Below are 20,972 nucleotides of genomic sequence, written 5' to 3'. Positions count from 1 at the left end.
AGCTGTAGAAGTCATGTCATTGCTGCAAACATAACGTGATAGAGGGCAGAGCACACGGGTGACTTCGAGGATGTGAAGTCAGACCCATCGGGATCCGTGATAGAGGAGCACACGGGGGACTGCGAGATGTGAAGTCAGACATGTCATAGAGGACAGAGCGTACGGGTGACTGCGAGGATGTGATCAGCCCCATCGGGATGTCCGTGATAGAGGGCAGAGCACACGGGGGACTTCGAGGATGTGAAGTCAGACCATCGGGATGTCCGTGATAGAGGACAGAGCGTATGGTGACTGCGAGGATGTGAAGTCAGACCCATCAGGATGTCCTGATAGAGGACAGAGCACACGGGGGACTGCGAGGATGTGAAGTCAGACCCATCGGGATGTCCGTGATAGAGGGCAGAGCACACGGGTGACTGTGAGGATGTGAAGTCAGACCCATCGGGATGGACTCTGTGTCCTGTAGAGACTTGAATGACTGCCAGTGGGTTTTTTGGAGGGACAGTGGCCAGGCTGGAAGTTGCCACAGAATAAAATTTAAACCTTGAAAAGACAGAAGAGGTTGGGGAAGGCAAAACATGCAGGGTCCCAGGGCCCTGCAGTTTGGGAGAGTATGTCCTTAGATGCTATCCAAGCCAAGTACGTTTGGGCAAGCAGAGTTTAGAGTGGGAGACTGCAGCAAGGACATGGGGGAGAGCAGACGACAGAACACCGATGTGTGTAGATGAGGTCAGGATGCAGCCCCCTTCCCTGGGAAACAGCAAGGGTGTTGACTTGGACCTGAACCAGAAAACTAGCAGCAGACATACTGTGCCACTGGCGCATTGTGTGTGGGCGGGGGTGGGGTGGAGTGGGGTGGCCAGTATTTAAAGCTGGGTCTGCTCCTTACAGCAGTGGCTCCCTGTGGTTGATGAGTGGACCACCGTGTGGGAGAAGGGGTGACTGGTGGTGGCTGCCCCGTGATTGATAGACAGATTATGTGGGAAAGACTGGGTGGTTTGTGTTTAAGGCTGCTGTCTACTTTCTGTGGTTGATGGTGGGTTTAGAAGCGAGTTCAGCTGTACCTGGGAAGTAGGATCAGTGATTCTGATTCTGAGCTATGAGAACAAGGATGTGTTTTCAGTAAGACCTCAAGATAGCTGATAAAGCTACTTCACAAATTTGCACTTGGGTTGTACTATGTCTTGAACTCTTGGGTTCCTGAGCACATAGCGTGTGTCCACAAACCCTGGGTCATGCTGAAGTTATTACAGAAATATCTGGTTTTTATTTCCCAGTTTTATTAATGATTATTTTCTTCCATGGATGGAAGCTCAGGTCTTAATTAGTATTATTCCTAGGAACTTATGTGGTCTGGAGTATTCTTCTTGGGTTCTGTACTCAGAGAAATCCAAACAGTAGCTTGGAAATGCTATTGGCTTTCAGGGCAATCCATTTTCTTTTAGAATCATATTCTACTCTATTTTCTAACTACTTGTTTCTTAAATTAAAAAGAAACACTTTACAACTGGTGGTGGTGGCACAGGCCTTTAATCCTAGCACTCAGGCAGGCAGATCTTTTGTGAGTTCAAAGCCAGCCTGGTCTACAAATCAAGTCCCAGGACAGCCAGGGCTACACAGAGAAACCCTGTCTCAAAACCAAAAACAAACAAACAAACAAAAAAAACTTTACATTTTACATGTTAAGTGAACAATGATTTGTTTCCTTTTATGCTGTGTTCAGTTTCTAAATATTTTGTAAGTACTGCTGTGTGCTAGGCTTATTCCAAAAGCCAGAAATACTGCAGGAAGGAGGCTTCTATTTTAACAGGAGGATAAGACTGACTGGAAATACATATGACAGTAGTGGGCTGGTGGCAAGTGCTCTGGGGAGTGGGTCCTAGGTGAAGTTACATAGCACCCTGAACAGCGAGCTTTCTTCCTGTGGTATTTGTTCTTCCAGAGGGAAGGTTCTGCTAGGCCAGCAGGATGGGTTGCAGGGACTTTGGTCTTGAGTATTCTGAGTGATTATATTGCAGTGAGTGAAGCTGGCAGTGATGTCCGTAAGGTGAGAAGTGGCCAACTTAGAGTATTTGACCTGGAGGTCTTTACTCTGAAGGAGGGAGGAGACCATGCAGTTGGAAGTTTTCCTGTCTCCTGCCCAGTCCTGTAGCTGCTAAGTCCCAAGTAAACACACAGAGGCTTATATTAATTACAAACTGTATGCCTATGCTCAGGCTTCTTACTTACTAGCTAGCTCTTCCATCTTAACTCAACACATTTCTATTAATCTATGTTTTTGCCACATGGCTTTGTAGCATTACTTATTCTCTCACATTTTGCTTCTGGCGGTAGCTCACATCATCTGCCTGACTCCACCCTTCTTCATCTCCATCTTCAGTTTGAATGTACCGCCTAACCTTATTCTGCCTCGCCATTGGTCAAACAGCTTTATCATCACCAATGAGAGCAACATATATTCACAGCATACAGAAAGACATCCCACAGCAAGATCATTAGGGGATTTGAGTACAGCTTTATTGAGCCCAATTCTGCTGCTGAGAATGGAGAATGAAAGATATCATTGGAGAGGCTGTCTTCTGTGCACTTCCTTTCTCCTTCTCATCGAGTGTGACAGGAGCGGTTGCCTTTGGCTGCCTCAGCACCGCCACCTCAAAGACAGGGCTGTCCCCGTGTGGCTGCCCATCTCTCAGACCATGCCAAAAGATGTAGAAGACACTGGACCAGAGAAGAAGTGATCTGACATCATTACATATCTGACCTAGAAAGGATATTTGATTAGAATATTAAGCAGGTCTCTGTCAACAAAAAATAATGCTCTGATCGAGGCTGTTCTTTGGACATGATTGCTTTGAGGCAATAATCTAAAGCTGCTGCTGAAAGAGAAATAGCTTTCTTTAATGGTGGAGATGGCCTCAGGAGAAACAGGAATGTTACTTTGGCCCTATAGTACAGCATTATACTAAATGCTGGAATTCTACCTCTTGTTACAGTATCAGGACATGAATTTGTCCCATTTTCCAGATACATGAGGTAATAAAGAGTTCTTAAATTATCCTGAACTTGGAACTTCTTTATACGTAATTATTTATATTTAGAAAAACAACAAAAAAATATATGTTTGAGAGAATTTGAGGATGGTTGTGATGAATAGGACATGAAGTATAAGAGGAGCTGACCTGGGATCTGAGAGAAGCAGCTGGTTTAGAACCCACATTCCTCTCCTGCCACAGGTGATAGAGGAGACAGAGTCACCCCAAACAAAAGTGCTGTGGTTTTAAAGGTGTTTCCCACTTGCACTAGTGTAGTTTTTGAATGTATTTGGTAAGAACTGGAACTGGAAGTGACTGGGCTTTTTGTTTTCCATTTCCAAAATGAAATTTCTAGTTAGCAGTACTTTTTAATCCATTTGGTTTAAATCTTTTGTTTACTTGTTTCAACAGGACAAGGTGTGGTCTTGGAGCGCTCCATCTTCAGTGACTTTGTTTTCCTAGAGGCAATGTACAACCAGGGCTACATCCGAAAGGAGTGTGAGTTGCATAATGTGCCCTCCGGTGTGCTTGTGCCTCTGCTGATGGGGAAACCTCCACAGAGGCTGAGGGGAGGGTGTTGTGTTCTATTGCGTACCATATTCCCGGGGAAAGGGAGCTCAGCAAGCTCCATTGTCCCGGTCATCCTAAATAGGTGTCTTTTGTCCCATCACTTACCCTGAAGCAGAGTGGCACCCTTGGTGCCCTCCACAGCTTCCTTAGCCATGCCCCAAGAGACCCTTGGTCCTCAGCTCAGCCCTACAGCTTCACCAGCGTTCCTTGGCCTGTATAGCTAACTGTGCTAAACTCTCCAGTTCTGGGGTGTAGTTTTATGAAATTGGGCCATGTTGTTTCCCTCTGTCTGTTCCTGCATGGTTGCCCCTCCAACAAATTGGTGAGCCTATTGTAGGAACACTGGCATAGGTTGGGCCATTGGCGGATGACAAAGGAGAAAGACTGAAAGGCTGTTGGTTAAAGGAGGTGGCCTGGGAGCCCTGGGGAGGTTGGTGTGTCTGTAAGGAGTTCAGGTGTGCTGTGCTTGGCTTGAGTCACCTTCAGGGTCGGGCTCTTGCCTGTGTGCTTGATGGCTGCACCAGTGAGTACTGAAGTGTGACGGACGGTCAGTGTTGGTCAGGGAAACTGAGGAAAGCAAAGTGATGCTATAATCTGAGACTCTGACTCTGGCTCTGCTGTATTCTGGTGGCTAGAGTCATCCATCTGTGTGTATGGAGCAGAAAGGGTCGGCAAGGGGAGCCTGCCCTGTACATGCCGAGCAGCAGTTGAGATTGGTCAACAGGTATTTCTGGGGGCTACTGTGAGCACAGCTCTGCCTGGATGCTGAGGGATACCAGGCAAGGAAGGCTTTTGCTATCCTAGAGATGAGGACATTAAGCCAGCAGAAGTAATGGGTGGCTGCACAGCATCCCTGAGCACCCCTCAGCTTTGCTCTAGAGTGCTATGGAAAGAGCATGCCGGGGACCTGGCTGACATGTGATGGGGGTGGGGGGTCATTGCCAGGGACAGCTCCTGTGGTGAAGGGCCTTCAGGGATCATCTACCAAGTGCAGGAGAGCGTGAGGACAGGTGCATTGTCAGCGGCAGGCAGGGGAAGGGCTGGGGATGCACGAGTAAGGACTGGCCTTTGGGGGCAGGAGGCTTGGATAGCTTCTGGAAGTCCTGAGGCACCACTGAGCGTTTAAGTGTGAGAAGGAAGATTTGGTAGGTAGGTGGTCACAGAAATGTCTGGAGAGAACGTACGTGGTGAGGAAAAGTCCAAGGGGAGGAGCCAGTTGGGAGGAAGTGGGAAGGGAACAGGGTGTCTAGGTTAGCGGACGCACTGGCCACAAGAGTTACCTGCCAAGGAGATCTAAGTGACAAGGAGGGAAGCGCAGCGGGAGAGTGAGGAAGACCAGTTTGTAGACTGAAGGAGTCGGTAGGCTGCAAAGTGGGTTTCTGTGTGGGTGTCGTGGGTGTGGAATTCTCTGAAGTGAGCTCAGGATATCCCCAAAGGCAGACTCAGGCTGCTAAGGCCTGGAATAGATGCCAACAGGTGTAGTTTGGTGTCAGCACTAACAGTGGGCGGGCCTGTTTGGACTTGGTAATGCTCGTGAGTGACCACAGAGTGGTGACCAGGGCCCAGGTACAATTACTGAGGAGGAGGCAGAGACCCCAGAGGATGAAGCTCCGTGGCTACGTGTGCACAGAAATAGCCGAAGGGTAGGAGAGGGTTGGCCATGCCACATGGGCTGTAACAGGTGACCATTGGATTTTACATGTGTAAGCGTGGCGACTGAGACCAGTCATATTAGTGCCAGGACAGGGAAAGAGCGTTGGCTAAAGTCAGGGGCATCCAGTGAGGGAAAAGAGGCCTGAGGGATGGGATATTGGCACAAATCAGCAGGCAGATGGAGAGGAAGCAAGGGGGTCTGTGACCTTAGCAGAGGGCAAGGCTGGTACATTGCAGGCAGAGCAAGGCCTGGCTTTCTCCTTAGACTTACGTGGATGCGGTCAGGGCACCATAAAGAAGTAGATACACAGCAGGCCATGTATCATGCATCCCAGCTCAGAACATACAAGGAGAACACTGGGGTGCCTCCAACTTGCCTAGGAAGTGAGGGAGACATACTGAGTCTGTCCTGTGTGCAGCTAAGGTTGGGGTGATGGTTTAGATCTGTCTGGAGTCGGATGACGATGGGTTCTCCCGCGCAGGTGTGGACCACTATAAGGAAGTGAAGCGGCTCACGCTCCCCCAGTACCTGCCACCCCACGTCGTCATCTATGTCGACGTGCCTGTGCCGGAGATACAGAGCCGGATCCAGAAGAGAGGAGATGTAAGTCAGCACCGTGAGAGTCAGGCGCCTACATGTTTTTGGGATCAGCGTGTGCCAGTTCCCAGTGGCCTTCACAGGGCAGGAGACACGTGCGGGAAGTCCCAACCAAAAGCGCACATCTCTCCACTGAGCCATTCTTGTGGGGAGGCAGAGTGAGCATCTCCTCTACCCTGCTTGGATTTTCCTCTTCTCTAAGAGGTCTCATGTCCTGTTGTCTAGAGATGAAAGTGATCTGGATGGCCTTTCGGTTGTCATGTAAACTCGATGGGTGTTTTGTGTTGAGTGTTTATGTTACATTGTGTATCTTTTCTGATCCGTCTGCATGTGATCTTGTTTCACTTTGGCCATGGCTAGTGATTCCCTGTCACCCCTAGAGTGCCTTTGTGGCCCCTCCCTCACCTGTCCATCCTAAGTGCCTGCGTCTGTCAGACAGAAGTGCCTGCAGTTCCTGCATGGTACCCACTGCTGGAGTCGAGTTCCTGGGTGCAAAGTCAGTCCCCTTCACCTTTGTAGACAGAGTGCAGCTGACTGTCACATTTACCTGTGCCTGGTCCAGCTGCCAGGGCGGCAGGCACACTCAGGAAATGAGTGGCTCTTTTCTTTTTCCAAACAGCTTTAGTGAAATGGAATTTATACTTGATTACATGCACCAGTTGAAATTTACAACTGATTTTCAGCAAACTTAGCAAATTACAGCAACTTCCATCACAATCCAGTTTTAGAATATTTTCTTTATTTCTTTAAGTCAAAACAGTAGGCTAGTCATTTTTTTCTCCCTCTCCTCTTCCCTCCCACAAGTGTTTCTTGAGTACCTATGTACTAGACTACAGGGTGCTGGGGCTGTGTGTTAACTGAATAGTGAGTTCCCCACCCCAGCAGCTCACGCTCTAGTAGAGGAGCCCTGTAGTGAGCAAGGAAATATACAAAAAGCCACAGGATGAACCAGGGTGAAAGAATGAATCTTAGCTAAATTGTCCACTCTTAATTGAATTTTAAAATGTTTTCAAATGATCTTCAGATGCAGGGGAAGTGAAAGAGTGCGTGGAGGTGGGAAGAGCAGAGGCAGAGAGGGCTCTGCAGTAGCAGAGAGCTGAGGCAGGTGGGAGAGAGTTGGCCTCCTAGTCTTTGTCCCTTGGTGCCTTCACGTGCTGTGAGGCGCAGTAGAAAGGCAGGCGGGTTTCCGGGGGGACCTTTGTCCTGACCCTGCTCTGTGTAGAGGAGGTCATGACATGGGTTCCTCTGTAGTCAGGAATAGTTCTCGCTGGCTGTACCCCCGCTCCCCACACACACACCTGTCCCTGAAGCCCTTGCGGCTTGTGGGTCCTTAGGAAAAGCACTGCCTCCAGTTGTGAGAAGCCAAGTCTGAATGCCTCCTGCTCCGCTTTCTCTGCTTTCGTTTAGCCACATGAAATGAAGGTCACCTCTGCCTATCTCCAGGACATCGAGAACGCCTACAAGAACATCTTCCTCCCAGAGATGAGGTGAGCCCAGCTCGGTGCTGACTGCAAGGCTCAAGCTGCCTTGCAGAGACTGCAGGAGCCCCATAGCCCAGAGTGCTTTCTCTCCCAATCACTGCCTCGGGCTGCAGAGCCAACAAGAGACTTTTTAGTTCAGGTTCTGTGAATTTGTTTGGGTGGTTTTTAAATGCTTTCCCCTACTGTTGTATCCTTAAAATTCTTGATGCTAAAAATAAGTCTCTGTTCAAGTCCATATTGAAGTTTAGCACAAGAGGTGCATTCTTATTCAAGTAGCAGGCAGATATCTAGAAAAATTGCTGGAAACACTCAGCATGCTGTGGTGGAAATTCATAAAGACAGTCCATAGATCCTTTTAGTTGACATCCTTCTGCAGTATTGGTGTCTTTCCATTCCTGTCCCTGTGTTGAAGCATGAGAGAAGCATGCTTTCCTCACTCTACAGGGTTCTCAAGTCATAGGTGTATTTGTATGTAAAGGAAGGTGTTACAGTTAGATTGTTTGATGCTGGAAAGTTTCAGGGCATTGTTTAAATTATCAAAGAAATTAAAATTGTGAATAAAAAAAATGAAGTAAGTGATTGTTGCCTTCTACACAGTCATACCGCAGTGGCATGAACACCAGAAAACCCAGGTGACAGGATCTGGGGGTGCTGTGTGAGACAAAGCAGGGCTTCTAGTGGCTGCTGGGCATTTGTACAGACCTACCTGGGAATGCTGACCATGTGCTTCTCCTTCTGTCTTACAGTGAGCAGTGTGAAGTTTTGGTGTACAGTACCTGGGAATCTGAAAACTCAATCAAGGTGGGCGATGCTAGCCAGTGAGATCTTCTTCAACTTGATGCACAGGATTCCGCAGACCACATGTTGAGTTTGATTGCTACTAGTTTTAGGAGCATTGGTGCTTCCTAATCAAACAGCAGTATCTGCCCTGCTCATCACCCTCCCTGAGCCATCAAGTTGTTGATTCTTTTAAAAACATAGCTTTGTTCATATGATCTTAAAATCATAGATGGAAAAGATGCAAAATGCCTCAAGGCATGTATGTATCCCAGAACATGACAGCTGCACCTTGCATTAGTTCAGAGGAAAAGTTAGTCATTTAAAGAGAACTGTTTTCCTTACATCTACATTTTGTGAAATTCCAGTTAATCTTAACAGAGTTTTCAGGGAACTTAATGAGTATCAGCCAAGAAAATTCTGAAAGGAGTAATTCAGGCCATCTGCTCTCCCAAGTACAAAAGCATACGTACAGTAACAAAACCTCTGTGTCGTTAATCCAAGAAGTAGCACGTCACCCAGTTAGTGTGAGTTCTGTCTGGTGCACCGGCCTCAACACAGAGACCGTCTTAGCTTGGCAAAGCCAGTTCCTTCAGTATAATAATAAAAGGTGAAATAGGAGGGAAAAGGTCATTCTTACATGATATTAAAGTAAGTAAATATCCATTCGGTGAAAAAAACATAAGACTAAAGTAAAGAAACAGAAGTTCAAGGCCAGCCTGAGCTACATAGTGAATTCTAGCCCAGCCTGGCTGCATGAGACCCTGTTGACAATGACAAAAACTAACAGCAAACCTCCCGTAGGAGTTCTGCTCTCAATGTATTCATTGCATCGAAGGCTTCAGCTACCAGCACCTGGGAAGCAGAGGCAGGACGATTACTGCAAGTTTGAGGCAGCCTGGTCTACATCATGAGTTCCAGGCTAGCTAGGGCTCAATAACAAGACCCTGTCTCAGAAAGAAATGAAGGTCAGGAGTTAGTAAACAATAAGGAGCCTAGGGATTCAAGACTAAGTGCCAGCTCAGGCCCCTCTGTCCTGCAGAAGGGTCTTGCAGAGCTGATGGCTCTGAGCACCCTGCATGCTCAGTTCGTCTGTACAAAGGGCAGGAGGAAGGGACCTGGTGAGCTCTCCCACTAGGGAACAGCATTCCGCTTTCAGAAGGAGCCTGTGTTTTAGCGTGGCTCTGCTGCTTCCTGCTGTAAGTGTTCTTCTTCCTGGCTTGTCCTACTTGGTCTGAGAGGCTAGTTTCATTACCTTCCTGGTCCTTGTTTGTATTCAATTTATTTTTATACCTTTTGATTGGTGTTTTGATATCTATTTAGATGGTATGTATCTTAGAGTAATGAGCCTTCAAGTGAGGTCCGAGCTGGGTGTGTTCTAGAAGAGCTTTGAACATGAAAATATTGCCTCTCTGAAAGGGCAGGACTGAGGCTTGGGCTCTCCAGGAATGTCTTGGTGTTCAGGTTCCTCTGCTTTTCTATGTGGCTCGTTCCTTCTAGAAGGAACTTATTTGGGAAGACAAGGGTGGTCCATCCTTAACATTGGCTATTCCGTCTAGTCTTACTTTTCTTACAGTCTTCAGAGCAGCTCTGTCCTCTTGGTATTTTGGGGTGTTGGTGAGGCAGCATCATGCTAAGCAGCATTCAAGTCCTACCATTTTGTTCTTGACTTTTATGCCAAGAGTTTGTAACTTACAGTGTTGCCTCATTCCCAATTCTAAATGGGTTCTCTTCCTCTTGTTTTAGGTGGTAGAGGACATTGAATACCTCAAGTACAACAAGGGACCTTGGCTTGAACAGACTGACATTTCCTTTCACTACCTGCGCTTGCGGTGAGTCACTGGGGAAGCTGTTGGGGCAGGAACAAACTACTCCTTGGAGTACGCTGCAGGGGTCTGCTGCATGCTGTAGAAGTAGACAGATTTTAAATAATACATGCTTCAACTCAGTTGTCAACTGCACCAGCAAGTACTGAGGTCTTTACCCCTTTCCCTTCCAAACAACTCTTGAATTCTCTAGTGGGCTCAGTGTGTAGTTGTTTGTTGTTATTGATTCCAGCATTATTTTGCTTCTACCCTGTGCCAGGCATGGTTCTAGTTTGAAAGACTATAGGGATCAAATAATATTTCTGCTCTCAGCAGAGACACATTTTAGTGGGAGAAGCAGAGCAAACCAGGTCGCGGAACTATCGAATCATAAGGCCACTACTAAGTCCTGGAGTGTGAGTGAGCAGGGCATGTAGACCTTTGCATGAAGAGACCCGAAGGAAGTAGGACTCAGCCTTATGCATCCAAAGCTTACCAGGTGTCAGAGGGGCAACAGATGGAGAAGCTGAGGCAGGGGCATGCTGGGTGGGGGTGTAGTCCCACAGTTAAACCTGTGTGGGCAGGCAGAGGAGCCATGGCAGAAGCAGACCACAGGTGTGGGAAGGGAGGCCATCTGCCCATGTACATTCCTCCTACCACAGCCCACACCCCTTTGCCCTGTTAGCCTTCTGTGGCATGTCAGTATCAGGCTCTCATAGGTGCCCTGTATACACTAAGCCTCCCATTCCATCCTCTTTTGAGCCACAGTGCCCTGACTTCTTGGAATTTGTTCCCATGGACATTTCAGGGGTGATCCCTGTGCTCAGCATGTCCACTGACCTTGTAGATTTCCAGCCAGTCCTAATTACTGCCAAGCCTGTGCTGCTGGCCCCCAGCTGGACTCCAGTGCACAGGAAGCTTACCTGCCACCCCAGATCCTACATAGACTTCATGCAGATGCGCATACAGGAGAGATTCTTGGAGGAGGTGCTTTTTATTGTTTTGTAGCTATTCCTACAAATTCAGGAATGACTTTGTAAAGAAGGCATTGTTAATTTGGTTTACATGTCAGAATATTTCAGTATTTAGGGCCCCCCTTTTTAAAGGGGTTGTCTGTGTTTCTTAGCTTGGTCTCACACTCCTAGGTCCAAGTGATCATCTCATGATGCCTCTCCAGGGGTTGGGAAGACCGGTCTACACCAACATTGCTGCCTTACGGTCTATTAACTTACAATAACGGGGACCATGGTATTTGGGGTGTGCCTTTGTGTGAAGGCATTCCACTGCCCTGATATTGGGCCTGGGACCTTGCACTTGGGCACTGCAACTGTGGTCCCTTGGACTCTTCCTGGGCTGCCCGTACCAGAATGGCCTTGGTGCTCAGTCTCTCTTATCAGTATTTGAAAGTAAATGACTGTGACTGCTTCGGAGGCCCTGCCTGGGACTATGATGGGGGTGCTTCCTCAGTGATGCCAGTATCCTTGGTCCTTGAGAGTGTGGAGGACGAATCAACTGTGCTTTCTCCACCTGGTGGGTTAAGTGGAGCTGTGGTCTCCTGTGTCCAGGGCACAGCCAGCTCACTAACATTTATTGCCCAAGGGCAATAAGCTCCGTGGTAGAGCACTTGCCTGTGATGCTGCGGTTGAGTCTCCAGCAGTGTGGGGTGGCTGCAGTGGATGTATGCGGCAGCTTTTTCTTCCTTCCATCACCGGAGCAGCGTCACAGCGACAACAGATCCACGTGGGGGCAGGAGTCACCGTGCTGAGTTTACTAATTCACAGCGCGGTATTTAATGGGATTTCAACTTGTAGTCAGACTCAAGTCTTAGGTATAAATTACTTTTCTCATTGGTTGGAATGGATGTTGAAAGCTGAGTAAGGCAGACACAGCTTTAGCATCTCTACAGCAGACTACAGGGTGGGAATAGGGTTTGCTCTAGCCAGAATGTGGGGCAGGTCACTTGAACTTCTGTGCCTTGCTTTCTTCGTATATGAAATTTTAGCGCTAAGCAGGACATGAGACTGAATTTGATGACTAGAAAAGAAAAATAAGTGTAAGTATAGAGTTCACACACATTCCGTTCCATAGACTCACTGACCCACTGTGCAGCAGTCTTATGCTCAGTGAAAGAAACCTGCTGATAGAACTGCATCTCTGAACAAGGCTCTTTAAAGAATCTAGTATCCTCCATCGAAACACAAGACGGAGGCTCCTTCTGAATCTTCCTGGCCAGGGGAGAAAGCACCCAACTCTGCCTGTGGGTCCTGCATGAGGGCTCTGCGCCTGGAGGAGTACCTTCTCAGGATGCACGCCACAGTCCACCAGAGGCTGCAAGCTTGCTGATAGACACAGTGAAGCAGAGCCTCTGGTACCTTAGAAACTCAGGGTTCTCTGCGGTGTTGAGGTTAGCCGGGAAGCTCCCTGAGGCTGTTTCTGTTGTAGTCTGCTCCTTGCTGTAAATGTGGCAATGTGACAGAAGGTACTCCTGGATGTCTCAACTACTGGATGCACAAGATGGAGAATGGAAAGAAGCAGATGTTATAAAAGGAAGTGTATTTAAAAGGCTCCAGAGCAAAAGAGACTTTTCTTCATTAAGAAAGAGACACTTGATACCAGAGACATCCTGTCATGACTGGGTCAGAGGTGTTCCTTGAGGGGGCCAGGCAAGTGGATCTCAGTGTGTCAGCTTCCTGTCATGGTGGCAGATAAAGGAGAAAGGCTTATTTTGGCTCATGGTTTTGGAGGTTTGGGACCATGATCATTTGGCTGTGTGGCTTAGGCCTGTGTCAAAGCAGCACAACATGGTGGACATGTGGTAGAATAGACCCTCAGCTCATGGTGGCCAGGAAACAAAGGGCTGGTCCTAAAGAGCACACAGCTATAGGCCGGTGATGACACCAAGAACACGTAGACCTTTGGAGGAAGACATTAAGAATCCAACTTCTCTTCCTCCCTAGAGTTTAACAGGCTCTGTTGGTGACAGGGACACCCTTCTGTATCTGATTCAGCATCTCGGGGACCTCAGCACCTGCTCAACTTTGGGGATATCTGATTTCTCATCTCGGCTGTGAGCTCTTCAAGTTCTTCAAACACTCGTTTTTTTGTGTGCTCCCTTGATGCTTTGGAAATGTTCACTACATGAGTGGTTTGTGATCACCTGAGCTTTTCAGAGGAGCTGTTCCTTCCATCAGCTACCCTAGCATTTCCTGCTCCTCTTACATGGCTGTCTTCATATCCTTCCTCACTTGCTGTGATGTCTGTAGGCACAGAGGGTGATGTCTGATGTTGCTTTTCCTCTAATCTCATCTTTGTAAAATTGTATCCACGCTTAGTGCTCCTTATGCATTTTCTTCATTTCTCCGACTCACAAGCATGAATTAAGTGGTGGTCCTGCCATGTGCCACACTTTGTTTACACATCCTTAAGCCATGCTTAGAAGTACTGGAGTGTTTGTTACTATTTCAAAAAGTAATAAATATGAGTTGTGACTTTTTTGTACAACAGTAAATTTTAAGGAAAGTAAGCAGTCAGGCTCTGGGGAAGGCATAGGATTCATGGCACCAATGGTGAAGAAAGATGAGGCAGTGGGCTCATGCTAGTAGTATGAGGCAGCACTAATTAAGCTGCTCAAGGCTAGGCTCCCAGAAAGAAGATGTACAGATAGCAAGGGGAAGTAACTAGGGCACAAGCACACCTGCTTGTCTTTGGAAGTCAGAAACAAAGATCAGAAGCCAAACTACCTGCCCTCCTGCTGTCACAGGACCAGAGTTGACAGTTTAGTGGGGTTTCCAGTCAGTGGAGTGTGTATTTATGGATTTCTGCATATTGTATTACAGTTTATATCCTATTTGAATATCACAAACATGCCCCTATTTTACTAAACATTGAAGTTTTTTATTTTTAGTGGCTACCTGTATATGCCATTTCTATCTATTAACGTGAGGAATGAATGAGGTTGACAAACTATGGTCTGTAGTTGAAGTTTTCCTGTGTCCATCCGGCTCCTGCAGCCACTCAGACCCAAGTAAACACAAAGAGACTTATATTATTTATAAACTGTATGGCCATGGCAGGCTTCTTGCTATCTAGCTCTTATATCTTAAATTAATTCATTTCTATTAATCTGTAAATTGCCATGTGGCTTGTGGCTTACCAGTACTTTTACATTTTGCTTCCTCTGTGTCTGGTTGGTGACTCCTGGCTCAGCCTTCCTGTTCCCAGAATTCTCCTCTCTGCTTATCCCGCCTATACTATACTTCCTGCCTGGCTACTGGCTAATCAGCGTTTTATTTATCAACCAAATCAGAGCAACACATTCACAGCATACAGAGCGATATCCACAGCAGTGGTCTGTGTGCCCGATCATCACAGAGCTGCTCAGACTCCTCTTACATTTGCATGTTAGGTGGCAGAAACTGTACAGTGCTCCCAGTTGTGCGTGAGAAGTGTGTCAGTGAAACCCACTCGTATAGCACAGTCACTGTAGTTTTAAAGCCTCTTGCTTACTATCTGGTCCTCCATAGGAAAGGCTTATTTAACCTCTGGGATAAAGCAGAACTCACTGACTACTTATTTGAAACTGATCTTTCTGAATATTTTTATTCCTTCATATTCACAACACAAAAATGCACATATTGTGCACACTTCTTTGGTTCCATGTTACTTTCTTAAGTTTTAAGAATTGTTGCTGGGTCAGACTGTACAAATAAATACATTATACAACTATTGATTATTTTTTTTCTCAAGACTATTTTGTAGAAACTGTTGCCAGTAAATATTTTATCTGTTAAGAAGTACAGTTAGGGTTGGAGATGACTTAGTAAGGGACCTAAGTTAGGAGTGCAGGCATCCCCATAACAAGCTGGGTGTGGTTGTGCGTGCTTGTTTGGAAGCAGGGAGATGCCTGGGGCTTGCTGATCAGCCAATATAGCCAATTCCTTTCAGTAAGAGACCCCATCTCAAAAATTAAGATTGAGAGTGGATGAGAAAGATTCTGAGTGTTGCTCTCTGGCCTCTGCTCACATAGCAACACACACATAGGCATATGCATTTGCACAAACACAGGAACATTAAAGTGTGCATGTGTATACACAGTGATACAGTATAATTAAGTAAAAATCAAAACCTGCCATTTTGTTCCCAAACAAAAGAAAAGAATTGTCTTGCTTATGTTCCTCTTGGTTGCTTATGTGCCTTTGTGAGTCTCCTTTTCCTTGTGGTGACTTTTTCAAAGAACCAGGCATTGTCTTTTATTCACTGCTTTGTTTTTAGCTGATGATTTTTGCTTGTTTCATTTTTCCTCCTGCTTCCTTAGGTCTCAGCTGTTCTCTGCAGCATCCCAGGGTAGATCTCAGACAGCTGAGTTAGACCCTCTGTCCTAACAACGCCCTGGTCCACTCAGTTTCCCTCTAGTACTACTCTTACCGCAGCCTACACATTTGATAAGGACCATTGTTAATTTCATGAAGGGAAAATATTTTCAGAGTTTTTTTGCAGACTTCCTTGGCTGATATGTGATTTGGGAGTGTGTCGTTTGTTGTTGTATCTGGAGTTTTCCATCTGTCCTTCTACCCCCGTACATAACCTTGGTGCGATCTGCAAACGTTCTGCCTAGTTCCCTTTTACCTCCATTCGGGTGTTCTATAGGCAGGCATGTCTTATTTATGCCTTGGTACATGCTCTATTGAGCAGACTGTGGGTTCTGCTATGGAACAGGATGCTAAGTCTACCTGTTGTGACCGGGTCATCTGTGTCCGCTGTGGATCTGTCAGTTCTGAAATGGGGTTAAAGCTCAAGCAGCGCCAGCTCTCCTGGGTCTCCAGTGAGGCCTGTTTATTTTTGCCTTGTGTTTTGATTCTTGTCGAGAAGAATCTTACATCTTCTAATTCGATAATACCCCTTTGTATGTGCCTGATACTTTACTTTGTTTTGAACTCTGCTCTGTCTGAAATATTATATTAAAGACACTTTTGCTCTCAGCATAGGCATAGTATCTTTTTCTTCATTCTTTTACTTTTAAATTGTCTCAATTTAAGATCATTTTCTTACACAGCAAATAGTTGGGTTTTGTTTTTTCATATCATCTGCTAGTCTATGTTTGGATCTTTTATGTTAAAGTGAACAGTAATAGTGGAATCCATTTTTCCATGTTTCCTGTTTTCTACTCCTTACATTGTTTTCTTTTTACCCCCTCTCTGAAATGAACTGATCGTTTTATGTAATTCTACTTATGTTAAGTATTTCATACTTTAGCGAAAAAAACACATTTTTAGTTGCTGTGTTTTCCTGTCATTCCCAGCTCATCCGTGTCCACTGCTATTCTACAGGAGGGCAGGTGGCTGACAGCAGGAAGCACCCTCTCTCCCTAACAGTATTGCTGGCATTATTCCACTCTCTGCAAGCTATAATTTCTTAGGATATTGTAATTGTCATCAATTCCAAGAAAAGGGCAGTTAGCCTACTCTACCACAACACCAACTAAGTTATTTTTTTAAAAATTGTGACTGCTGAGTATGTGGAGACTTTTCTGTCTTTGTGGTGTGACAGCTTATGACCATAGTGGGGGTTACTGACAGTGTATGGCAGGAAACATGGAGGCTGTGTGACAGTACTGTGCTTTTTATGTCCTTAGAGTTTGCTATCCACAGGGTCCCTAGAAGCATCCCTGTGGATACCATGGGGTGCCTATAACTGCTTAAAATGGTGTGTGTGTGTGTGTGTGTGTGTGTGTGTATGAGAGAGAGAGAGAGAGAGAGAGAGAGAGAGAGAGAGAGAGAGAGATTAGATTGACTTATAGGATGCCATCCTAATAGTCCAGCAATGGCTCTTCTGGTAGGTAGGTGTTCAATCCATGAGGCTGGATTTCTCTATAGTCCCAGTCTGGCATTCAAGGCCTGGAGGATTCCTCGAGTCTGAAGTACACATTAGAATGCCGAAGATGTTGGTTCTAATGTTAGTGCATGAACGCTGCAGCAACAGGGTAGATGAACTTGCTAGCAAGAGTGAGGACGAGCAGGCAGTAGTTCCTCCTTCTGTGGCCCTGACAAACCATTAATCAATATGCATTCAGTCACACGGCTGGCTGTTTCTCCTTCCAAGTAAAATGTTAAACCATGTGCACTGTCCATAGTTCTGCTCATTGTGAAGAGTTCTCTTCAGGGTTCCGGAAAGTAGTATATGCATTGAATCAGTACTCGGTTGGTATCCGGTACTGCTCCTTTAGCCAAGTCTAGGTGTTGGCGTGGAAATAGGAATGGTTCCATTCACTAGTATCACCCCTAGTAATCTGGTAGGAATTTTTTTCTTCTTGATTGTATGACCTTATGTCCTGCTGTCCTAGAAGTTTGGGTACTAGAGAGTGGGTAGTTGTTATGAAGAACTTGACTGTGTGTTTTGTTTGCTAGTTTGTTTATTTTGTTTTGAGGAATTTGGAAGGCTTTGGCACTTTGAACTAGAAAAGCAGTTGAATGTAGTAAGCAGAAGTTAATGGACTATTGTAGTAGGAACTTGGAAATCAGTAGCACTGAGGGTAGTGCAGACAGTGGAGGGCTCATGGGGTTTCAGAGGAAGCAGGGACTTGACTAACAGCTGTTATATCTTAGCAGAGAATCTGGCTACCTTCTGCCCTTGTCCTGAGAACTTGCCTGAAGTTAAGTAATGGACTAATCTCTTTGGCAGAGGAAATTTCAAGACAGTATAACATTGAGTCTTTAGTATGGTTATTATCGATAATCCATACATAGTTCTATATTGAAAAAGAGCAAGTGGGGCAGAAAGAAATAGAACATACATAATTTGGAGGGGGAAAAAAGCATTAGGTTTAATCTTTACAACCAAGGCTTGTAAACAAGGCATCTCTTTTTCAAGAGAGGCTTTTATTATTTTAAGAGATTAGCATAAAGGAGAATCTACCTGTTCTACATTGGAGGAGTAAGATGCCCAGAAGATAAGACCCCACCCAGCTGAGCTTCCGCATTTGAAGGAAGCCTGAGTGGCTTCTCCTCTAGAAAGCTTCAACATACCAGTGTGGGTGAAGGCAAGGAGGGGCCATCCCCAGCTGGCAGCTGAACTTGGCTGTGTTATCTACATGGTGTGAGCTCTAGAGGCATGAAATACGCAAGGATTGAGGCACCAGGAATTCTTCTTCCGTGGTTTCAGAGAGCTGTGAATTCAGGCAGCATGTGGCAGGGGAGTCCCTGTAAGAATGCCAGCCCTAAGGACAGGAGGCCATGCAAGAGTATTGCATGAAGCCGAGAATGTTTGCAGTAGAGACCCCAAATGTTGGAGATGCTAGAGCTATGGGGTGTCTGTCAAGAAGAGCTACGTGCAAGGAATAGAACCAGCCCAAGGAATTGATGTGTATGTTGGAGGCACAAAGCTGGAGGGGCAGAGCCATCTAAGCCACTGGAACTGAAGGCCCAGACATCTGACATGGAGCTGCAGGATCCTGAGTTTGTCTTGGTGGGTTTCGGTCTTGTTTGGTCAAGTATTTTCTCAAATGCCCTCTCCTCTCTTTTGGAATGGAAATGTATATTCTATGCCATTGTATGTTGGGAGGGTGTGATAGCGTTTTTTTTTTTTTTTTTTTTTTTTTTTTTTTTTTCGAGACAGGGTTTCTCTGCGTAGCTTTGCGCCTTTCCTGGGACTCACTTGGTAGCCCAAGCTGGCCGTCTCGAACTCACAGAGATCCACCTGGCTCTGCCTCCTGAGTGCTGGGATTAAAGGCGTGCGCCACCACCGCCCGGCCGCGTTTTTGATTTTTACAGGGGTCACAGTTTAAAAATTGCCATCAGTATCTGATGAGAGTATACTTTTGAACTGTGTTAAAACTGGAAGAAAAAAAAAAAAAAGACTTTTGGGGCTTTTAAAATAGACTAAATGTGTTTTGCATTATAATGTCTTGAGGGGAGCCTGTTGGGACCAGGGAGTAGAATGTGGTTTGAATGAGAAATGTCCCAGTAAGCTCATGTGTTTGAACACTTAGTACCTAGCTGGTGGCACTGTTCGGTGAGGCTGTGGGGCCTTTAGGAGTTAGAGCCTTGCTGGAGGAAGCACATCACTGAGAGTGGGTCTTGAGGATTCAGAACCTTACCCCACTTCCAGTTTGCTCTCTAATACTCGTTAGTGGTTGAAGGTGTCACCTGTCACCGCCCTGCTCCAGCCGACTTCTGCCGTGCCTTCTCCACCATCTGGACTCTCTCTGGAATCCTAAGCCAAAGAAACTTTCCTTACGTTGCTTTTCGTCATGGTGGTTTTTATCACAGTATCAGAAAAGTAACTAAAGCATCCTTCTTTTTCAAAAGGTTGTTGTTGGCTTTGTTGTCTGCACCTTGCATGTATGTTGTGCACATTGTACATGTATGTTGGTAAGTTTCCCTTAGTGACACCTACTTTATGGTTCTAACCTTGCTGGACAAGTTCTCTTCACTGTATCACTGTCTGACCTTCAGTTCTGAAATCCTGTCTGCTACCCTGTGGCAGTGCCATCAGGAGGGTGTGCGGGAAAGTTCTCTGTACTCCGTGGAACCCCTGCTTTTCAGGTGAGAAGACCCAGCTCAGGGAGCTTGGCCTGTTAAGGCGCTGTGCTCCAGTCCGTGAGGGCTGTGTAAAGATTCTAGTGTTGTGAACTCTGGGAAGTGGAGCTGCTGTTGTGCTCTGAGCCCGTGGCTGCCTGTCCTGCTCTGTCGTGTGCTCATGGCTGAGGCTGTAGTACTCACTTGGGCCTCTCTCTTTCATGCCAACCCTCCCTTCTCCCACCGTCCACTCTGAAGCCGGTACTCCACTGTGCTGAGATGCTGCTTTGATGCCCTCATTTTGGATCTCTTCTTCTGATCACTTGTTACTCAACTGTTTCTGTTTATCTTTAAGTTAAGGGAGTTCCTCTTTCGCCTCTATGAAGAGTGCTCCCACACACTGACATTTCTGTTCCTGGGTTAGCTCAGGAACTGTGGCCTTTCATTAGCTGAACCCCAGTGTCCTTCATTTCTTCACAGCCTGTGCAGTCACCTTAGTACCTTCCCAGCAGCTCCTCTTAATGCTGTGGGTCTGTCACACAAATGTCTGTGATCCTTGCTTGTTACGCTCCGTCACTGCTGGGCGGAGTCACACTGCTGTGTGACTAGCATACAGGAAAAGAGGACCACCTAAGACCCGGACACACTTGCCCACACTGGGGACTATGTCTGGCTTTTGACCTCCCACAGATAATACCGTGGTATTTCCTAAATGTGATTTAAAACACGTGTTAATCTGATCCCGCGCTTAAAAATCATAATTTTGGTAATTAGTTCAGTGGTTATCAGGGTATAGAGCTGTGTCCTGTAATTTTCCCAGTTTGTGAGTTACAGCATCCAATTAACCGCTTTCATTCCATTGACTGTGGCTTTGTCCGTTCCCTGTCCTGTGTCCTCCTCTCCTCAGTGTCAGAGCAGTTTACGATGGTAACTGTGTTGACTTTAATTTCTGGAGTGAAAATTATCATCTATTTTCTGAGATAATTGCTGTAAACATGCCACTTGCCAGTTCTTCTCATTGGTCCAGAACTTGACCAAATTATTGCTTTCGAGGATTTCTGTTCATTTCAGTTAGGTTTGTGAGTGCGCTCACACCTCCCAGCTTCCACGGAGCCCCACCGTTTCCAAACCCATCCGGTACTGTGGAGACAGATGGGCGCTCTCCACCTAGTTTCAGGCAGAACTACAGTCCAGGGGGAGGCAGAACCAGGCCGTGAAAGGTGGGAGGAAGGGCACATTCTGCTAGTGGAGAAATCTCTAGTCTTCAAACCTCAAGTGTCATCTTCCTCTTTTCTGTCTTCACACCCTTAACTGTCTGTTCAAAGCGCTCTGTCCACAGTACTTCAGCAGACTGCGGTCACCACATCACAGCTGCACCCTGGTGTGGCAGGTACATTGTTCTCAGCTGGGCTTCCAGCGGCAGAGTTGAACCAAGTACTCGGTGAGCAGAACTCTCCTTAGCTCCTGTGTTCGGAGTCAAAAAAGGCTTCGCAGTGCCTTTATTTTTAACTAGCTCTGATGAAGGGTGTTCTCTCTAGCCTACC

At 46.3% G+C, this 20,972-nt stretch overlaps 1 protein-coding gene across 1 annotated transcript in view; it reads left to right on the top strand.

Moving 5' to 3' along the window:
• Ndufa10 (NADH:ubiquinone oxidoreductase subunit A10) overlaps positions 1 to 20,972 on the top strand; it is a 39,453-nt gene that overhangs the window by 3,721 nt on the left and 14,760 nt on the right. The window contains 5 exon segments of the mRNA XM_028880345.2: positions 3,444 to 3,530; positions 5,738 to 5,859; positions 7,261 to 7,340; positions 8,081 to 8,135; positions 9,858 to 9,943. Coding sequence (XP_028736178.1) covers positions 3,444 to 3,530; positions 5,738 to 5,859; positions 7,261 to 7,340; positions 8,081 to 8,135; positions 9,858 to 9,943 — 430 coding nt within the window.

Source organism: Peromyscus leucopus, chromosome 13 (genome assembly GCF_004664715.2).
Source record: "Peromyscus leucopus breed LL Stock chromosome 13, UCI_PerLeu_2.1, whole genome shotgun sequence".
In the NCBI taxonomy this organism is placed as follows: domain Eukaryota; kingdom Metazoa; phylum Chordata; class Mammalia; order Rodentia; family Cricetidae; genus Peromyscus; species Peromyscus leucopus.
This window is presented reverse-complemented; position numbering and strand designations above follow the sequence as displayed.